This window comes from Phoca vitulina, unplaced genomic scaffold (assembly GCF_004348235.1).
Source record: "Phoca vitulina isolate PV1807 unplaced genomic scaffold, GSC_HSeal_1.0 scaffold3, whole genome shotgun sequence".
Classification (NCBI taxonomy): domain Eukaryota; kingdom Metazoa; phylum Chordata; class Mammalia; order Carnivora; family Phocidae; genus Phoca; species Phoca vitulina.
The window spans coordinates 72,543,937-72,563,347 of NW_022589706.1; the positions used below are offsets into that span (position 1 = coordinate 72,543,937).

At 37.0% G+C, this 19,411-nt stretch overlaps 1 protein-coding gene across 9 annotated transcripts in view; it reads left to right on the forward strand.

The window, feature by feature from the left end:
- The window catches only part of BMPR1B (bone morphogenetic protein receptor type 1B), a 391,083-nt gene that overhangs the window by 271,677 nt on the left and 99,995 nt on the right, over window positions 1-19,411 (forward strand). The window contains exon 1 of one of the 9 annotated variants that reach the window (XM_032400868.1): window positions 2,391-9,188. The exons of 6 other annotated variants lie outside the window; for them this stretch is intronic. Coding sequence is in view for 1 of the 3 variants with exons in the window: in XM_032400861.1 (XP_032256752.1) it covers window positions 14,450-14,522 (73 nt within the window). In the remaining 2 variants the exon portion in view is untranslated. Of the gene's footprint in view, window positions 1-2,390; window positions 9,189-11,112; window positions 14,523-19,411 lie in introns of those variants that run through there. 2 more of the 9 variants (XM_032400861.1, XM_032400867.1) reach the window with 2 other exon arrangements.

Sequence of the window (19,411 nt, forward strand, 5' to 3'; positions counted from 1 at the left end):
AGCATTTTCTTAATGTATCCTGCCTCAGAGTGCTCAGTGCCTGGTGCTTGTTCAATGAGATTTTGTTGAACTGAACTGAAGAGAGCTGAGAGACAAGATGGTTATACTAGAGAGGGTTGCAGTTGAAAATAGAGAGTTATGACTGGAGCATGGAGTGCATGGAGATTGGTGGCAAGAGATGGAATTAAAAAATTACTCAGGGAAGATGCTTCCGTTCCCAGGGGCTTGGATCATTCACAGAGGACATTATGGAGCAGTTACAGGATTTTGAGCAGCTAATCTCACGGACAGCAATGCAGAAGATGGGAATGGGGTAGGAATAAGAAACCAACTCTGATTCACCCACGCTGGGATATGGTATCCTTGAAGCCTGGGTTGCACAAAGATTTTTTGTTTGTTTTAAAGCAAAACAAAATTCTTACATGAAATTTTAATTGTGAGAAAATACACACAGCATAATGTACTATTTTAATCATTTTTATGTGTTATAGTTCAGTAGTTTTAAGTACATTCACATTGTTGGCCAACCAATCTCGAGAACTCCTCATCTTTGCAAAGTTGAAACTCTTAGTCTGCTCAGACAGCTGTCACAATACAGTAGAGTGAGTGGCTTAAACAATGGCCATCTATTTCTTAGAGTTCAGGAGACCAGAAGTCTAAGATCCAGGTGCCAGAAGATTTGGTTTCTGGTGAGGGCCCTCTTCTAACTGGTAGACAGCAGCCTTCTTGTTGTGTCCTTGCATGGCACAGGAGAAAGAGAACATAAGAGTTAGCCCAGGTCTCTCTTCCTCTTCTTATAAGGACACTAATCCCATTATGGACACCACACTTTATGACCACATGACTTCATCTAAACCTAATAATCTTCCAAAGGCTTCACCTCCAAATACCATCACATTGGGGGTTATGACTTCAACAAAATAATATCATAACAATATTTATCTTTTTGTTACTGTCTTATTTCACTTAGGATAATGTCTTTAAGATTCATCCATGTTGTAGTATGTATCAGAATTTCCTTTTTAAGGCTGAATAATATTTCATTGGATGTATATACCACATTTTGTTTATCCATTCATCTGTTGAAGAACATTTGAGTTGCTTTCAGTTTTTGGTTATTGTGAATAATGTTGCTATGCAAATGGGTATATAAATATTTTTTCAAAACCCTACTTTCAATTCATTTGAACATATACCCAGAAGTAGAATTGCTGGATTATATGGTAACTCTGTTTTTAATTTTTTGAGGAGCCTTCTTACTGTTTTCCATAGTAGTTGTACCATTTTACATTCCCACCAATGGTACATAAAGGTTTCAATTTTTCCACAACCTTGTCAATACTTATTATTGTTTTGATAGTAGCCATTCTGTTAGGTGTGAGATGGTATCTTATTGTTGTTTTGATTTGCATTTTCCTAGTGATAAATGATTTTGAGCATCTTTTCATGTGCTTATTGGCCTTTTATATATATATCTCCTTTGAAGAAATGTCTGTTCACATCCATTGTCTATTTCTTAATTGGGTTGCTTATTTTTGTAGTTGTTGAGTTGAAGCCATTCTTTATATATTCTGGATAATCCCTTGTTAGATATATGATTTGCATATTTTCTACCATTTCATAGGTTGCCTTTTCATGTTGTTGATTGAATCCTTTGAACAGAAGTTTTAACTTTTGATGTGGTCCAATTTATCTCCTTTTTTTTTTTTTAAGAATTTTTATTTATTTAAAAGAGAGAGACACAGCAAGAGAGTGAACACAAGCAGGGGGAGTGGGAGAAGGAGAAGCAGGCTTCCCGCGGAGCAGGGAGCTTGATGCAGGGCTCGATCCCAGGACCCTGGGATCATGACCTGAGCTGAAGGCAGATGCTTAACGACTGAGCCACCCAGGTGCCCCTTATCTCCTTTTTTTTATTGCCTGTGCTTTTGATGTCATATCCAAGAAACCATTACTAAATGCAATGACATGAAACTTTTCCCTGTTTTTTTGGTAAGATTTTTATAGATTTAACTCTTACATTTAGGTTTTTGATCCATTTTGAGTTAATTGTATATGTTGTAAGGTAAGGTTTTTTTCTGTTGTTGTTTTGTTTTTTTTCACGTGGATACCCAGTTTTCCCAACACCATTTGTTGAAAAGACTGTCCTTTCTCTATTGAATGGTCTTGGCAACCTTGTTGGTGCTCTGTACGTACCGCTGGAGCGAAGAAAAAAGGGACGCTTTTCCTGCATAGAAATGAGGGAACAACCTACAAGAATCTTGGGGAATCTTTTTTTTTTTTTAAGATTTTGTTAATTTATTAGAGAGAAAGAGAGTGCTCATGAGAGAGAGCACAAGTAGGGGGAAGGGGCAGAGGGAGAAGGAGAAGCAGACTCGGGGCTCAATCCCAGGACCACGAGATCATAAACTGAGCGGAAGGCAGACACTTAGCCGACTAAGCCACCCAGGTGCGCCTTGGGGAATCTTCTAAATAAGTGAGTCGTGGAGGTATTTCCAGGAAAAGAATGGTGGGGCCTTGTCAGATTAAGAGCACAGAAGGAGGAACTTAGAGTAGCTCCCTCAGCCAAAAAGAACACACATACAATGTTTTGCTTTTGAAGGATATCTGAAACAGACAAGGGGGCAAGTGTTAAAAGCATGGACAAAGATAAATGACAGGCACTTCATCCTCATGAAATATAACATGTAGTGGGGAAGACAGCATGCATAAATAATTATAATACAAGGTAAAGGAATAAATGTCATAGAAATAATATTGATAAAATGCTGTGGACATTTAGAGGAGAAAACAATTCTTCGGAGAGGACCAGGTGGGTCTTGCTGGATGTAGTCATCCAGATTTCTCATTTGAAAGCAACAGAAACCAACCATGATTAATTTACACCAAAAACACACTTATTAAGAGGATATTTGCTAGTTTATAGACTCTCCGGGAGGATATGGGAACCAAAACTGGAAGAGACACAGCCTAGAACAATACTTAAAATTCCACCTCAGAATTTATCCTGTAATAAGGACACCATTGTCACCACACTTTAGCATAGACACTGACTTACACTGTTCCCATCAACCCTAGATCTGGATGTCACCACTAGAACTGGCCCAAAGTGAGAATCTGACTTTTTTTAGCTTCTGTTTTGTAGAGTTCTGCCTCAAGTGGAAAATACCAACCTACAGGAAGTGAAAAGGGGTTAAGGTGAGGCGGCTGCAAAATATTGCAATGTCCACAGAGCTGAGGGAGGTAAAAATTGCACTGCTGTGGGAGAAATAGTAAGATTTAGACAGGCAGTGGCAGGTGGAAATATGGGGAGGAGATTCAGAAAAAGATTTAGCCTGATAGTCAGTGATATTAGCTAAAGCCCTGACATTAGAAGGGAACATGTTTGAAGAAGAGATCATTGGGAAAGAATCGTGATCACCTGTATTTGTGTGAACACAAGAAGAAGAAACTTGGATGGATAGGCCTTTATCAGGAAAACCAAAGGAAAAGCTTCTAATGAGTGCCTAGAAAATTGTATTTGTTCAGTTTACTTCTAACTGAATGAGGCTGTTAAGAAGGGAAGTGGTTGCAGTGCTGCTCACTGTTGTTTAGGGATGAAATGAATGAAGGCTAAGAAAAAATCTTTGAATTTGTTGACCTTTGAAAGAAGAATTTCATTAGGATGCTGAGGGTAGAATCCAGAGGGCAGATAGAGATGAACAAGGAAAATGTAATTGGAATGGAATGACAGTAATTGGTGGCATCAAGGGTCAGTTACTTTAGGAAAAGGAAGATAGGACTTGTCAAAGGAACTACTTTCAAAAAAAGATTTATGGAGCACCTACTACATAGTAACTATTTAAAGTACTTGGAGTATATAAGTGAACAGAATGGACAGAGATCAGTGCCCTTGGGATCTTTATGTCCTGGAGGAGTGTGAGAGGCACCAGATAGTTAACAATAAACCTAGCAAATAAGTAAATTATATAGTGGTTATAAGGTGATAAGTGCTGGAAAAAAAAAAAAAAGGTAAAGCAGAGTAAGAAAATTGATGGGATTTGTTGATCTTTGCAAGAAGAATCTCATTAGAATGGTGGGGAATAGAGGTCCAGTAGGGTCAGCTAGGTATTTGGGTGGTTGTACTGGTAAATAGAGCTGCAAGCTAAGCAGGACGATCAGATAAAAAAATGCCTAAGTAACTAAGGCTTGTATATTAGAGCTGCGATTTGAGAAAGTCTTAAAGAAGTTGATGGAAGAGGCTAAGTAGATATCTAAGGGAAGAATGTTTAGGGAGAGGAATAGGCGCCACAAAGCTCTGAGCAGGAACATGCACGGTGTGTTTGACAAACAGGATGAAGAAGCAAGAGAATAGTAGGAAAACAACCCAATGAGATCATTGGAAGCCAGTTCTTACAGGACCTTGTAAACTACCATAAGGAATTTGTAAGGACATTATAAAGCACCTATTCTAGGATTGATAGCTCTTTGATAGCTTCTGTAGATTACCAGTATGAGGTAGTCTACAGCTTCTTATACAATTCAGAAAAAGTTCAAGCTTACTTTGCATAGGCTATTTCTGTTTAAACAACTTCAGAAAGAGGTAATGTAGAAATGCAGACAAAGGGATGATGCCATATAACCGATGTAAAGTAAGGTGAGATTCTTTATTGAAGGGGCAGAAGGTAAACTATGATGAATAATTTTATAGGGTTCTTTTTTTTTTGCCTGAATTCCTAGAGTGAAGTAAACATTTGTTGTTTGTCCATTTCTGATTATATACATATCATTTCAATAAAAAAATTGAAAATCATTTTTAAACAAGCGTTTCTAAAAGAGTAACTACTTCTTTTGAACTTCCTCTCTTTTTTCTTACACATCTTTTAATAGAGGTGTTAATGAGGTATATTGAGGACCTTGAAGTGCTTCCACTGTAAACTTTTGGGAGACCTCAGGGTAGAAATTATGGTGACTATTTAAATCAGATTGGTTATCCTAACAGACTTTAAATCATGTAGATAAATGCAAGTTTTGTAATTTTGGTTAAGGTTGAAGTTGAATGTTTCATTTGGCATAATCCTTAAGATAACTCACTGCTTGCTAAATTTTCCACTTTTCGGGTGGGTGTTTGGTAGTAACAGACATAACCACAGAGTGGGGTGACCAACCATAATGAGATATGTAGAGCAGGACGATCAGATAAAAAAATGCCTAAGTAACTAAAGCTTGTATATTAGGGACAGTGTTATGCTTTCATATATTCCCATTGGACTAGTAGAGAATTGTTTTTGTGTCTACTTACGTCACTGGTTTTATCTGATATGATCACTAAAGCTCATCTCCTTTACTTCCATAATTTAAGAATCTTCTGTCATGCGAGGCACATTTAGTATCTCTGGTTTAGCTTATGTAATGCTCTACATAAGCACAGAAAGAAAGGGTTTCAGTAAGTCTGATTTCACTATACTGTGACATTTTTTGATTAAATAAAGTCTATACGTGGGGTTTCATTGTATTTCTTTATTTTTACAAACTAGTTGTGTGAACGCTTAAACCAATCCTTTGTCTGTGAAAACTCTCCGTGTATGGAGTCTGTTAGAAAAGACTTGGTGAGATTATCAAAAACTATTGCTTCTCATAAAAAAAAATTAAAACATAAGCAGCTGGGCTTTATATCTGGGGACAGGTGAAAGATGATGAGGAAAATACACACACACGTATATATATATAAACACAGTAGGTTTCAGGCATCCTTTTGGCATGAACCATCTGTCATTAAGAAAGGATTTCAATATACACAATTGACTTCTGGCTGGTAGAAGAGAGGAAAAGGTTTTAACATGTCATGAATCTGAACTGAAAATCATGGCATTATTTTTTCTTTTATTAAGAACACTTTTACAAGCACACAGAGTTTAAATGTCACTTAAAGAAAAACTTGGCTTTCTGTGATTTTTGTATTTCTTCTAGCATCAATTTTTAAAAAACTACTAAGAGTGAAGTCTACTCAGAAATCATCTACTGGCAGCAATATTCTTGAGGCTTTCTATGGAAAAGCTAGTTATATGTGAAATAAAAACAAAATTTTCTTTATATGAATGTCTTCTCTTTTACTTTAAAAAAACTTTTCTCCTTTGATTCCTCCTATATATAGTTAGGTACTTTCCAAAGAGTGGGAAATGGATTTCCTAAGAGCCGTCTGCATATGCTGTGTCCACTTAAGCATAGGCTATTCAAGCGTTTAAATAGGAACTATAGTTTAACTCCTTTTATATTTCTTTTACCTTATACTAATGTGCACCTTCCTTATTTCTAAAGTATATTCAAAGGGAGTTACAAGGGAACATAGAGAAAAAATAAAATTTTATTGATATTATCATTTCTGTTTAAAATTTATTTTCCATTTACCTGTTATTCAATATCAGTTCAAGTTGGATTTGGATAAATTCAGTGTACCATTGACTTTAGGATGAAGTAAGAGTTATGGTAATCCTCTTCAAGAAATTGATTTTGATATGAAACTATGTTCAGGTTTCTATAATGGCTGGCACGAAATTCAAATAGGTACTAGAGATTTTGATTTTCTGCTCAGGGATGCTTTAGCATTAGTTTTTGATAAAGAAGAAAATATCCTTTAAATACCTTTGAAATAGAGCTTTGGGTAAGTCAGGTTAGTAGCTTCAGTGGTTCATGATTTTCATAGTGTGTAACTTTAATTCTGAGGAGTCCAGGGCCCAATAATAATAATTATGATACTAGGGTGTATCTGTTGTTATTTAAATGAACAACAAAAACCCCTTTCTCAAGTAGTTGCTTACAAGTGGGGCAGAGTAGGTCTTTTGGAACTGTCTTCCCACAGTGTGAAGTTAAAACAGCCTCTTTTGTGAAAACAAACTCAGACTCATCTGAGGACCACATTACATGGTTATGGTGACGTCACTCGTCCACTTTTTCTTTCTGAGGCTGCAGAGTGGCCTCCCTATACCTCCTAAGGCACGGGCCTACTCAAGGGAAATAAAACCTCCTTCCTTAACTCCAAGGCACCTCACTCACCTTAGTTGCTTTGCTTGTAAAATATGGTTGATAATATATGCATTGAAGGGCTGCTGGGAAAGTTAAAAAGAATGTCTACAAGAACTACTTTAAATTAATGATAATATATCTGTTTTACTTGTGCTTACCATATTCTTAACAAATAATGCACATGCTGTAAAGGAGAGGTCCATCTCTCATTGGATCTGAAACCGCTGACCTCTGAGTACATTGCTGTGGCTTCCTGTTAATTATTATTAATTAACAATGTGAGTGTCTGGTGTCCCTCCCCTGAATCAATGTGAACAATGTGAGTGTCTGGTGTCCCTCTCTGAATTGATAGGTTTGGTCTTCTGCTCCAGCCCTCAGAATTTCTGGCGATCATGTTCCCTGAATGAATCTCACCAGCCCCCAGAATCTCTGAGGCCTCCATCTACTGAGTGGAATATTTCTGCCCTAGTCATTTCTTGCAGAGCAAAAACATATGGGTCCCTAATTAGTGAAGTACTAGTGTCTGATCCTGTTGAGCCTTAACCAGTTCCAGACCTTGTTGGCTCAGGCACACGCAGTACTTTCATCTGTAAATGTGAACGACATCACCTACCACCCAGGAAGGGAGTGAGGATTAAATGAGGTAACGTATGTTAGCTACATCACATAGTGCCTAACAAATAGTAAAAGCCACCAAGTGGTATGGATCATCATCATCATCATTCTGTATTCTATCTAGAAATAACTCTATTTTTCTTCCCTGAGTTCCTTGCTTGCCAACTCCTGCCAAGGCATTTTCCTCCCGTTCAATTTTAGTTTCTGGTCTGAGATAATCGTGCTGATCAGGTGATGAATTACTCTTTAGTGATTAATGTAAAGGATAATCTCACATTTTAAGTCTCACCTGGCTCATTATTACTAAGGTACACGTTTGATCTTATTAGCCTTTAGTTGAATGATACTGAAACCAGATAATAAACTGGACAGAATTATATGCGTACATGGGACTTGAGAATCCTGGGGTGGTCTGGAGGTTTGTTTTATTTTGTTTTTATTTTAACTGTAGAACTTAGCAAATTCACTGAGTTAATTTTCATTGGTAATGTAATCATGGAAGTTGCCCTTAGTTCTCTTCTTCTTCTTTGCTGTTAATTGCGTTTTGTGTCTGGTCTTCTTATTTTATATGCAGGCTGTGCATAGCCTTGTTGTATTCATGGTCTAACATGAGCTTTTAAAAAGAACTCTGCAATCAGTAAGAAAATGATACTGTCATAGATTTAAGATATCATTGTATTATAAAATTCCATGAAGCATTTTGCTTTGATGGGTTTCGTTGTGCTGATGATCAAATTATACCCTCCGAGTATACAGTGTTACAGTGTTTTAGGAGAATACAGTTTGGGACTTACTTGTTCTTTTTCAAAAGCCATCTCAAATCCCTTTAATGAGTTGTGGGCAGTAGCGAAGGTGAAAGACCAACACTGAAAGCCTGTATCAGAAGATACTGTCATGTCTATCACCTAATATTGAGGCTCTACCCTGTTAATAATAATATTTGTATTAGGTAAAAAATGGTTTGTGTTGTTGATTAGTGCTTAATTTATATGAAGATATGTTCAGAGCATTTCATAACAAATGTGTTTTCTCTACTACTTTTATAAAAGCCTCAAAGAAGGTACCTTTTATGTATGGCTGCTACAAAAAAATTATATTTTTAGTTTTTGAAGTATATCCTTAATGAACAATTATTTCAGGAAAAAAAAAATAGCAATCCGCTCAAGCCATCGAGACCTGGTTGGTTTATAGTAAAAGTTTTGAAATTTTAAAGCTGCAGTGAAATCTTGTGGTCTCTTTATATTTGCGTGTGAATTTTTTTGTTGCTAGTGGTAACTATAGAGAATTTTTTTCAAACAGCACCCTTTTAATAACAATGGTCTCCCCAAATATACTGTGGCATAGCTTTAAACTTTATTAAGTCTGTCTTGGACTCCCCTTCCTCTCCCAAGTAAATGGAAGAAAAGTTTGGCAGGCTCCATGCTGTGCACTTGATTGATGTCCAGAACATCTGAAGGACTTTTGTGTCCTGCATGCTCTCCATGAGTGCATAATGTGTGAATACTTAAAGAAGGTCAGCCCTTATCACATGTAATCTAGGCCTGAAAGCAGATCAACAGTGACAGTCGTATCCCGTAAGTAAGAACACAAATCATCCTCCACACGCTTTAGACAAGTTGTGGGATATTTTTTCTCTCTTTTTTACCCCTTCCCACTCACGGGGGACCTTGGCAGAGCAATGAAAGCAGAGAGGAGACGTGCTCAGAATAATGTGTCACTTGTCGGAGGGAGGAAGGGATTGTTTATTTGTAATGATGTGCTGGTCTTTCACTGTGCAGCTGAAGGGAGCTTCGGCTTGTTAATGACCAGTGATGTGGAAGGCTGCAAATGAGACCGGGGTGGGGAGGTGGGAGGCAGCCTGAATGCAGCCGAAGTTGCGATCTTTATAAACGCCAGAGTCAGGAGAAACGTTTTTGTACACTTGAGTTCTGTTGTTCATGTGTTCCCCCATAATGCAGTAACTTTTTATATCATTGTGTGAGTGTATGAGCTGAAAATCACAGTCGGGAGATGAATTAGCCTGTGCAATTCTGAGTGCACGTTTCTCGTTTTGGTACAACCATTATGAAAGTTTAAAAAAAAATGTATTTTAGGGCAAAACTCAACGGAATGGTAGGGACCGAAAATGCTATAGCTTGCAAAAGGAAGAAGGAAAAAACTGTTGTTTTTAATGTGCCTGTGTTTGAGCAGAAGTTTAATTAAAAAGTTAATGTTGAAAAAAAAAAAAAAAAGTTAATGTTGCTCTGGACAGTATTTGTAGGGATTTTCAAATAATCAAGAAAATAACACTCACTTTGTTGTTCTCGTCAAGAATTATATGGATATTGTTACATTTTCTTAGATACAAAGGAATGTACTTATTATCGTAGCATTGAAAACTTTACTGGTTTCTTTTGAAATGTAATCAGCTGCGAGAAGTAGTTGTAGTCAGTTCCCATAATGGAAAATAAACTGTGCAAATACCTCCTCTAGAAATGAAGGCATGGCTTCCCACAGAATCCCATTATGAGACATGAGGTCCTTCCCACTTTCTCCCATCTACTTTTCCAGCCCAACGTCTGTCTCTGTTCTCCGGGCATATCCAGGTTCCCACGTTCTCCACAAACACTGCTCTTTTTCTTACTCCTGAGTCTCTGTACTCTCCGTTCCCTTTGCTTAGGATTCCTTTGCCCTCCCCTCACCCAGTGAATTCCTACTTATCTTTGAAGACCTAGTTGGCATGCCTCTCCCCCACAAGTCCAGTCCCCACCCCCAGTCCGAATTCATCTTTGTCCACTGTACTTTCTGTGTTCCTACTGTCCCCCAGGCAGTGGCTGTACTGCATGGTCATTTGCATTGTATGCTTGTCCTCAACTTACACAGTCAGTTGTGCCCTGAGGGCAGGTCCTGTCTCTTAAGAAACGTTCTCCTATCCCATTTACTAGATACAGTTCCCCCAGTTCAGTTTAAAAACTGCATATATACATAAAATCAGTAGATTTGGGGAGTTTTCTGTGTGAAGATAAGTCACATATTGAAATTGTTAAAACAGTAGTCACTGGTATGAGGAATTCTTAATCTCAGGAAACAAACTGAGGGTCGCTGGAGTGGTGGGGGGTGGGAGGGATGGGGTGGCTGGATGATGGACATTGGGGAGGGTATGTGCTATGGTGAGCGCTGTGAATTGTGTAAGACTGATGAATCACAGACCTGTACCTCTGAGACAAATAATACACTATATGTGAAAAAAAAAAAAAGAAGATAGTAGGAAGGGAAAAATGAAGGGGGGAAAATTGGAGGGGGAGATGAACCATGAGAGACTATGGACTCTGAGAAACAAACTGAGGGTTCTAGAGGGGAGGGGGGTGGGGGGATGGGTTAGCCTGGTGATGGGTATTAAAGAGGGCATGTACTGAAGGGAGCACTGGGTGTTATACGCAAACAATGAATCATGGAACACTACATCAAAAACTAATGTAATGTATGGTCATTAACATAACATAATAAAATAAAATAAAAAGAAATTGTTAAAACAGTAGTGTCATAGACCTCTGCTTCAAGTATCTGAATATTCAATGACCTAAGTAGAAGGAGACTGATTAAACATTTCCCTTTGTGGGTGTAATTCGAATTTTTAAAACCTGATTTAACATAAGACACCTTTTTTATCTTTGCTTTAGTGACCACATTGTTTGTGACGGGAACAGTTTGGCAAATGTTACATTAAGGGACGTTATTGTTAACAAAGGATGTTTTTGTCAGGAGGCAGGGGAGTGATTAGTGAGAGTGTTTTGGAAATTGACCATTTTCTGATATCTGCCTATGTTCTGGGCACCGTATTCATTAATTAATACTCATATCCTTGTATAATCTATGTAACAATCTTACGTTAAATAATGACCAACAAAGTTTGAATGACTTGTCCAAGGTTATATATTTGTCCAAGAGCAGAACTAGGCTCTCTACTTCAGAGCACAGGCTCCATAAATCTAGAATGAGCAGGTCTGTTGAAGAATTTGACAGTTGACAGGTAGCCTTGCACAGCCTACTCATACAGGCAGCCCTAGCTGTAGTCTTCCTTTTCTCTTTCCTTGCCCTTTCTCTCATGTGTATATTTTCAAATGAACACCTTTCCCTTAATATTCTCTCAGAGCTTTCTTTGAAGCCTCCTTGGGTGTGTACTGGAGGGTGAACGGCTTAAGTCATATGCAAATCGGGGTTGTTTTGCTAAACCAGATTTCTGATCTACATTATAAGAATTTTATTATATCTTTTGAGCCTCGTTGTCTGGAACCTCATTATGCATTTTATAGAGCGTCTCTTTCGTGGTTGGCACCCAGCATATATTAAACAATAAAAGGCAAAATGGAGGGAATTAATAGGGGTAAATTCATTCTGAATTTCTTAGTATTATAAATGAAAGAAAGAAATCTGTATTACCAAAAAGCTTGACCAAGTAGGAGCCTCTCATGCTTCTGATTTTCACTTCTCCTCACAGAGTTAGAAGTTCAGGTTCAGAGACTCATCCTATATGCTGAAATTCTAAACCTTTTTTTTTTTTTAATTCATTGAGCCAGTCAGTGTTCAAACGCCTTTAGTTATTTATGTAATATATAGTCTAAACTCTGTAATCTACGTTCTGAATCCTGCACAGTCTGGTTCCACTCTGTCTAGGTTTCTCTCCAGCCATTTACTAATAGGAGCTGTCTGCTCCAGTAAGATTTTTCTTCTCATGCTATTACACAAATGAAATATTTAATCCTACCTCTAATCCTTGCTCGTATAATTTCTTCCTTTCCATCTCCTCTATTGCTGTATAAATTCAATTCTTATTTCAGCGTCCAGCTCTCCCTTCAGTTTTTGGCCCAGTCTAATCCATCTCTTACTCTGATTTTCCATCTTTATTCCATTTGAGGACACTTCATCTTAAAATGTTACATTTTTCACAGTTCTCTATTATGTATACTGCTTTTGCTGTGGCATTGTAAACTTCTTGAGTACATTTATTTCAGCGAGCACATAGTGCAAAATTAGAAATGATTGCTGATATGAATTGCTTTGAACTGAAATAGGATTCTAGGGAGGGAGCAACGGCTCTCCCTTTAGGCTTTGAACCATTTATGGATACTCATATTGGGGAAATGCGAGCAGTGGGAGCTGTCCCACATTTCAGCCATTCACTCGTCCTCCCAGAGCTAAAGGCTGGGTTCCAAATTGGCAGTGGAACCATGTTGTGATGTGGCTCTGAGCCGAATATAGGTTTGAACAAGAGATTCTATTGCTTGATTTTTGTCGTCTTTTCCCACATATTACCCTCTGCTCCTGATCAGTCTTGTTCATTTTAGTATGCCTCAGTCTCCCTTCTTAGCTAAAAGGGATGTGGGTAAATGATACTGAAATGATACCACCCCCAACTTACAGTTTTCTGACAAGTCCGTTGCATGGCTTCTGTGAAATGCAAAATGTCTAGTTTCTTAAGTTTAGGATATTCCAAAATCTCATATATTGTTAAAGATACTATATTTCTGTTACATTTTATTTCATGAAAATGTGAATCGAGGACATTGGATTGATAGTAGTATTTGTAAATTCATAGAAAGCAATTGTTGGTGTTCCTAACTAGAGAGTAGATTTGAATGGTACCCAGTAGGGTAGTGCTGGGAGGTGCTGGGATGTGTGGAGGGGTGTGGGTGCCTGTTAAGAATGAAAAGATGGCAGAGATTTTTTTTTCCAAGAAAAGAATTTTTAAAATATCAAGTAAACACATTCCGATAGTATCTGAGATAGAATCATTGAAATATGTCTCTGGTTTCATTAACATAAATCCTTTATCATGTAAACTGATGGCATTTAATAACTACTTCTGTTTGTATCTATGGTGACATTGTAGTTTCTCCACATACTGTCGATTCATTTATATTTCTTGCTGTTCTTTTAGTATTGACAGTTCCCAGAGTCAAGGACAACAAATAGACTTCAAAAAAGTTCTTTAGTATTAAAAAAAGGTCACTCAGGATATCATTGAAAATGGAATTTTACAAACTGTTCATAATTTATGTTGAGGCACGATTACAGTAAAAATCTTAAAAATTGAATAACTTATGTTAATAAGATCGGTTAGGTTCACAGTACTTTTTCTACATAGGAAACTTCAGACTCTAGTCATTTAAAATTAGTTGATAGCTTAACGGAATACTTTAACTTGAAATAGTCATTGAAGATACTCTTTACACGGGACCCTTTTTCATGTCTGTGCACTTGATTCAGAGGTATTTGCTCCATTATTTAAATAGTGATGTGAGAAAACTGTCCTAACATGACACTTCCGTGTGTTGCACTATTTCTATCATTTCATCAAAGAAAGCGTTTTATTTTTCCTTGTCTTTCTACAATTCCCAAACAGTGAACAATTGTCAGCAAGAGAAAAGAAAAAAAACCTTGACAAAAGAAGTAAGCTAATTCATGACGGCAAAGGACAGATGCGTGTGGCTTTGCAGTCCCTTCCTAGCTGCCTGGGAGATTTGGGGGGCTTTGGCATGGCCAGTGCAGAGCACATCCCCCCGCATGCGCCGGCCCTTGTGTGGGCAGCTGGGTCAGGCTCCTTTCTTAAGAAAACAATCCAGCTCAGGGTCCTCACCGCCCTTTGTTGTCCTCCCCACGAGGTGATCGGTTGAAGTCTCTGTGGTGACAGAACCAGTTTGTAACAGGCTTGTCTTTCACGGTCCTGTCTCAGGCTTGCTGGCAGGCTTGCCGGAAGCTCTGACAGGAGTGGCAAGAGAGAAGGCTCAGTGAAAGAAGGAAAGGCAAGAAGCAGGAGGCTGAAACAGGCGGGTCACGTTTACTGCTCTCCTGCGCAATGGGTTGGCTGGAAGAACTAAACTGGCAGCTTCACATTTCCTTGCTCATTCTTCTGTCTATGCACACGAGGGGTAAGAAGATCAGTGCCCCATGGTACAGTGCTGACAGGGGGCTGCGTTAACGTCAGGTTGTGTGGCTTTTATCACAGAAGGGAAAGTTCTGGGCAGAAGTGCAGTGGCTAAACATTTCCAGTCCCCATCCTCCAACTGCTCTGTAATTTTACTACTTTTTTTCTATTTGAGCAAAAGCTTACTAGATAGCGTATGAGGATAATTTTTAAAGGTATTCAAAGTTTGTTTTCTCTAGTAATTAAGAATTCAATCCAGTCCAGTTTGGAACTTTGAATATGAAGTCAGTTGTCAACATACTGAGACAGTTTGTATGCGAAGAATTTACGAAAATAATTCTAATAAACTTTGTTTTGATCATTTAAATTTGAATGCTGTTAGATTTTTATAGGTTAGCTAATTAACTTTGAAGTTCATTACAACTTTTATGTAGATGCCTTGAGTAAATCTCCAGTTTTATAATAGCAATAATTATAAATTGTGAATATATCAGATGTTTGTCCACATTTCAGAACAGGGGCTTGCTTAATGATCATTTTGTCCAGAATGATTCTTGTATAAAGTTGATGGCAATTTGTAAAAGGATGGCAATTTTTAAAAGTTACTTTAAACTTTTAAATAAAAGAGTAATTATAAAAGCAGATAAACTATTTTCAAAATAGAGGAAAGATAACATTATGAAACAACTCTCTGTGATAGTGATTTGCAAAGAGGGAGTCATGAAGTTGGAGATAAAGAGAGAGTGACTATATAAAATTAAGCCAGGTGACAAAAGGAATATGTATGAGATGGAAATGCATTTACAGTTCAACCTCATGTCCTTGTGAATGCACTTTATAGAACCAGTTTGGCAATACTATTTATTTGGGAAGTATGTATTATCAATTGGCATGTACTTTTGATTGGCATTTATAAGATTCCTGTTTTCATAATCTCAAATATTCCATGGCACTACCACAATATTATATGTTGTGTCTTGGCTCTATGAAAGAAAGCTTTTAATTTCTGGCATGGGTAAATGTAACCCAAAGGAGTTTTATGTATTGCTATGAAGGAACAGTAGGTAGTTCATTTACCTGATGTGCTAATTTATTTTCCAAAAATTGTTATAATAATATGGTGCCTTCTAGAAGACAATAGTAAAGCCTCAGGGAAACTGTTTCTTAAGAATGTTCCAGGAAGCTCAAAGAATTTTATGTGTGAGGTGAAATTCTTATTCCTCTATTCATGCTACTACTATTTCTTGATTGCCTGAAGCTAATTTTTCACTGTCTTTTAGCATTTTCCTTGAAAAATATGAATACCTGAATTCATTATTGGTATATATCAATAAAAAGCAGAAGCCATATGCTACACATGGAATTTTTGAATTACAAATGCTAGGCTTAGAATACACCTTAAAATAATAATGGAGAACTGTCTTACTTTCCTGGTGAGGAGGTTGAAGCCCGGGGACATTCCTTGCCTTCCTCTAGTTAACATAGTCTTTTTAAATTCTCTGTCCAGGGCTCTTTCCTGTGTGTGTGTGTGTGTGTGTGTGTGTGTGTGTGTTGCTATAGGGTTGATTTGATTACTAAATGGGTAAGTACATGGAAAGCACTTAGAACAGTGTCTGTAATACATAGTATTTCCTAAGCTTTTGTTACTATTCATATTATTATTAATAGTTTATGCAGGAATAGGGGACAACCAAGCTGGAAATGTAAATTAAGACATTTTAAAAGAATCTGATAACTCACCTTAGTGTGATTAACATACTAAATCCCGATGTATATTCCCAGCTTTGTCACAAATGAACTTTTAATTTTTTTTTAAAGGAGTTTCTCTACCTGTAACCTTTTATAATAGTTTTACAAAAAATAAGCTCCATGGTTTTTATGATTTTGCCCCAATGAAGACAGAATGTGCTATAGACAAGGACTAGTAGTTTAATCAAGACTAAACAACTTTGACTATCAAAGTTATTATTCATTGATAACTTGTAACGTTTTATCATTAATTCTGCATGTATTTCAGTGAAAATGATCACAAAACTTACGATAAATAGAAAATACAGAAAAATGAAGTGGTCATGATTCTTCAGTGAATGGCAAAGCCAAGAATATTGTTCTGAGACCTTAAATCCTTCTTAAAAGTAAATGTATTTCAAAATGACAACTTGAGACATTTGGAGAATGTGAGCATCTGGCTAATAAAAATATTTTGTTAGTTAAACATATGGAAACCTAAAAGTTTTATATGTGGAAGGAATATGTACAACACTCCAGTTATACCATAAATGGAACAAAACTCAGTAGAGTCACAGTGAGTGGAAAGGAGAATTCTTCTTACTTGGAACAGAATAGCTAGGGTGGCCTGTGGGTAGGTGACTCATCAGCCTAAATCTTATCATTGCTTAAATCCTAGAATGTTTCACTTGAGGACACACAGGCTTAAGAAAAAGGGAGACAAAGGTACATCTTGGTAGAAGATTTGAACTTTGTTTTTTTTTATATTGGCACATTGTGATTGCTTCAGAAATGGATTTTTTTAAAGCTAGAATCATGAAATGTAGAATTGCATTTTTCTAAAAGTGAAAATAGGACCTGGCGTGGTGAAAATCTGCAGTGTTCATTTCTCCTTGTGAAATGTTTTCTTTTGAGGATTGAGCTGCCCCTTTATTTGTAAAACGTAGTAGAAAATCACAGGCAATCATGGTGAATGTAGTGCAATAGGTAAACAGTATTAAAGTATCACTTTGGCCACTACTATTCTTCTTAAGTTCTGCCAAAGGAATTTAGGGAGGTTATAAATGTGATCAACTGACAGACCTAAAAACTAAAGGACTCTTTCTGTTTATTGTTCTAACACATTGATGGCAACAGTGTGCCTCTCCTGACATGGATGGGCCTCATGTTCTGGCATTTAAAAGGGTGAGATTTTTATTTAGCTTCCTGTTAAATATATATGTGAACATTTCTACAGTCCCCTCCCCCTCCATAAAATCACGGTCGTAGATTATTACAGCAATCAGATTAAAATCAAAATTGGCAGCCAACTTTTTGTCCTTAGGAGTAATTCTACATCAAAAATGAGTTATAGGGAAAAATGGTGAGATAGGAAGTAGTAATCAGCTGTTTTTGAATACAGGAAAATCCCCAAGCCTAGTGAACAAAAATAAGTCCCAGTCTTCCTGGCTCCTACAGTTTTATAGAACCCAGATACTACATTCTGCCTCTTCATTGCCGGGTCCTATTCCATTTCCTATTATAATACTTGTGTTTGATCTGGTTGGCACTCATTTAAAAAAAAAACAAACTATGTTATGAAATGTTTTAACTAAAATTAAGACAAATAGGGAATATAGTGACAGGAGGATAACAGACATGGGCTGAGAATGTGTGGTTTCAAAATGAGAATGGTAATAGTGCTATAGGGCATCAATTTTGGGTAATATTTTTAAGTGAAAAATGATCCTTGTTACCATATGGCAAAATACAGTGAAAATCTGAACTGTTAGACCAACACAGCTGTTAAATGCATAAATGTGGTTCTGTGTTTAAAATGTTTTCTACTACAGCTATTATGTGGCACTTCCAACAATTAATCTCAGGCTATTAATCGGCAGTAACTGCAAGTTGTGGTGAGCATCACAGATGTAAGAAATTTGATCTCTGTGGTAATTTACCTGGGAGGAAAGTGGCTAAACTATAGTTCTCAACTTAAATTCTTCAGAGTATATTGGATAATAGACATTCACACAACTATTGAGCACAAACTCCAATTATTTGGCTTTACTTTTGTTACAGGAAGTTATATTCTTTAATGGTGGCAACCATATATGTAAGCTGTGTGTTTGTGTGTATCTATACATAATTTTTAATCTTTAAATTACAAATACGTGAAGGCTTCTGGAAGAATAATAGTATTAGATCAGAGTAACTCAAATAAGTTTTTTTTTTTTTTTTGGCCTCTGTAAGCCAGTTGAATCTGAAATGACATTTTTTTTTCTGAAATAACATTTTACAAATCTTTTATTGACTTAGAACTGCCAGGAACAAATTATGAATATGTTTTTTTGTTCCCTAATTTTTCAAATACATACCTAATTTTAGAATTCATACAGGACATGGGGAAAATCCTTAAATAAGACAAAGTATATTGGCAATTAATTATAGGGAAATTATCTTAATCAGTTAAATGGCCTATCAAGCTTTCTTTTGCGATATTTTGGGTTCAGATGGACTCTTAGGGTCTTGATTATTATACTTTTTTAATCTGTAAAATAGTTACCTTTTCCATTTTAGTGGATTTTTTTGTGGAAATGTTCATATTAAAATCTCTAAAGATGATTTTGTGACTGTGCACTCAGACTAACCTTAATCTTGTTTTTAGACCCCACCATTTTTCTTTTAACATTGGCGAGACTGTGGCTTTTGGATTAACTGATCTCTCTGCTTGATATCATCTTTGTCACATTCCTTCAGTAGTTAACTTTTCATATAAAATCACATTATTGTTATTGATAGTTTGGTCATAAAGAATGGAAACTTAAGTAGAGAAAGAAGTTGAGTAGAGATATAGAGAAAAGCTGAGGGGAAACACAGGCCTCATGGGATCCAGAGGCCACAAAGGTCTGAGCTTCTACTCATCTGTGTCTCTGAGGGGCCTCATGGACATTCCCTTCTTCTTTCCTCTATGTGACTCTGTCTCTTTCCTTCTTTCTGTTTGGAATTCTTTAATGGAGACCTCTTGCATTTAGGTTGAAATCCAGATCTTTACCTGGCCAGCTAGCCTTGGTATCCAAGGGCCCCTAACTCCCAGCTCATCTCCCTAGACATTGACCATCAGCCCCATTGGTCTTTCCCTGTCCCAAATCATCCAAACCTTTTATCTCCTTGGGTGTTTCACAT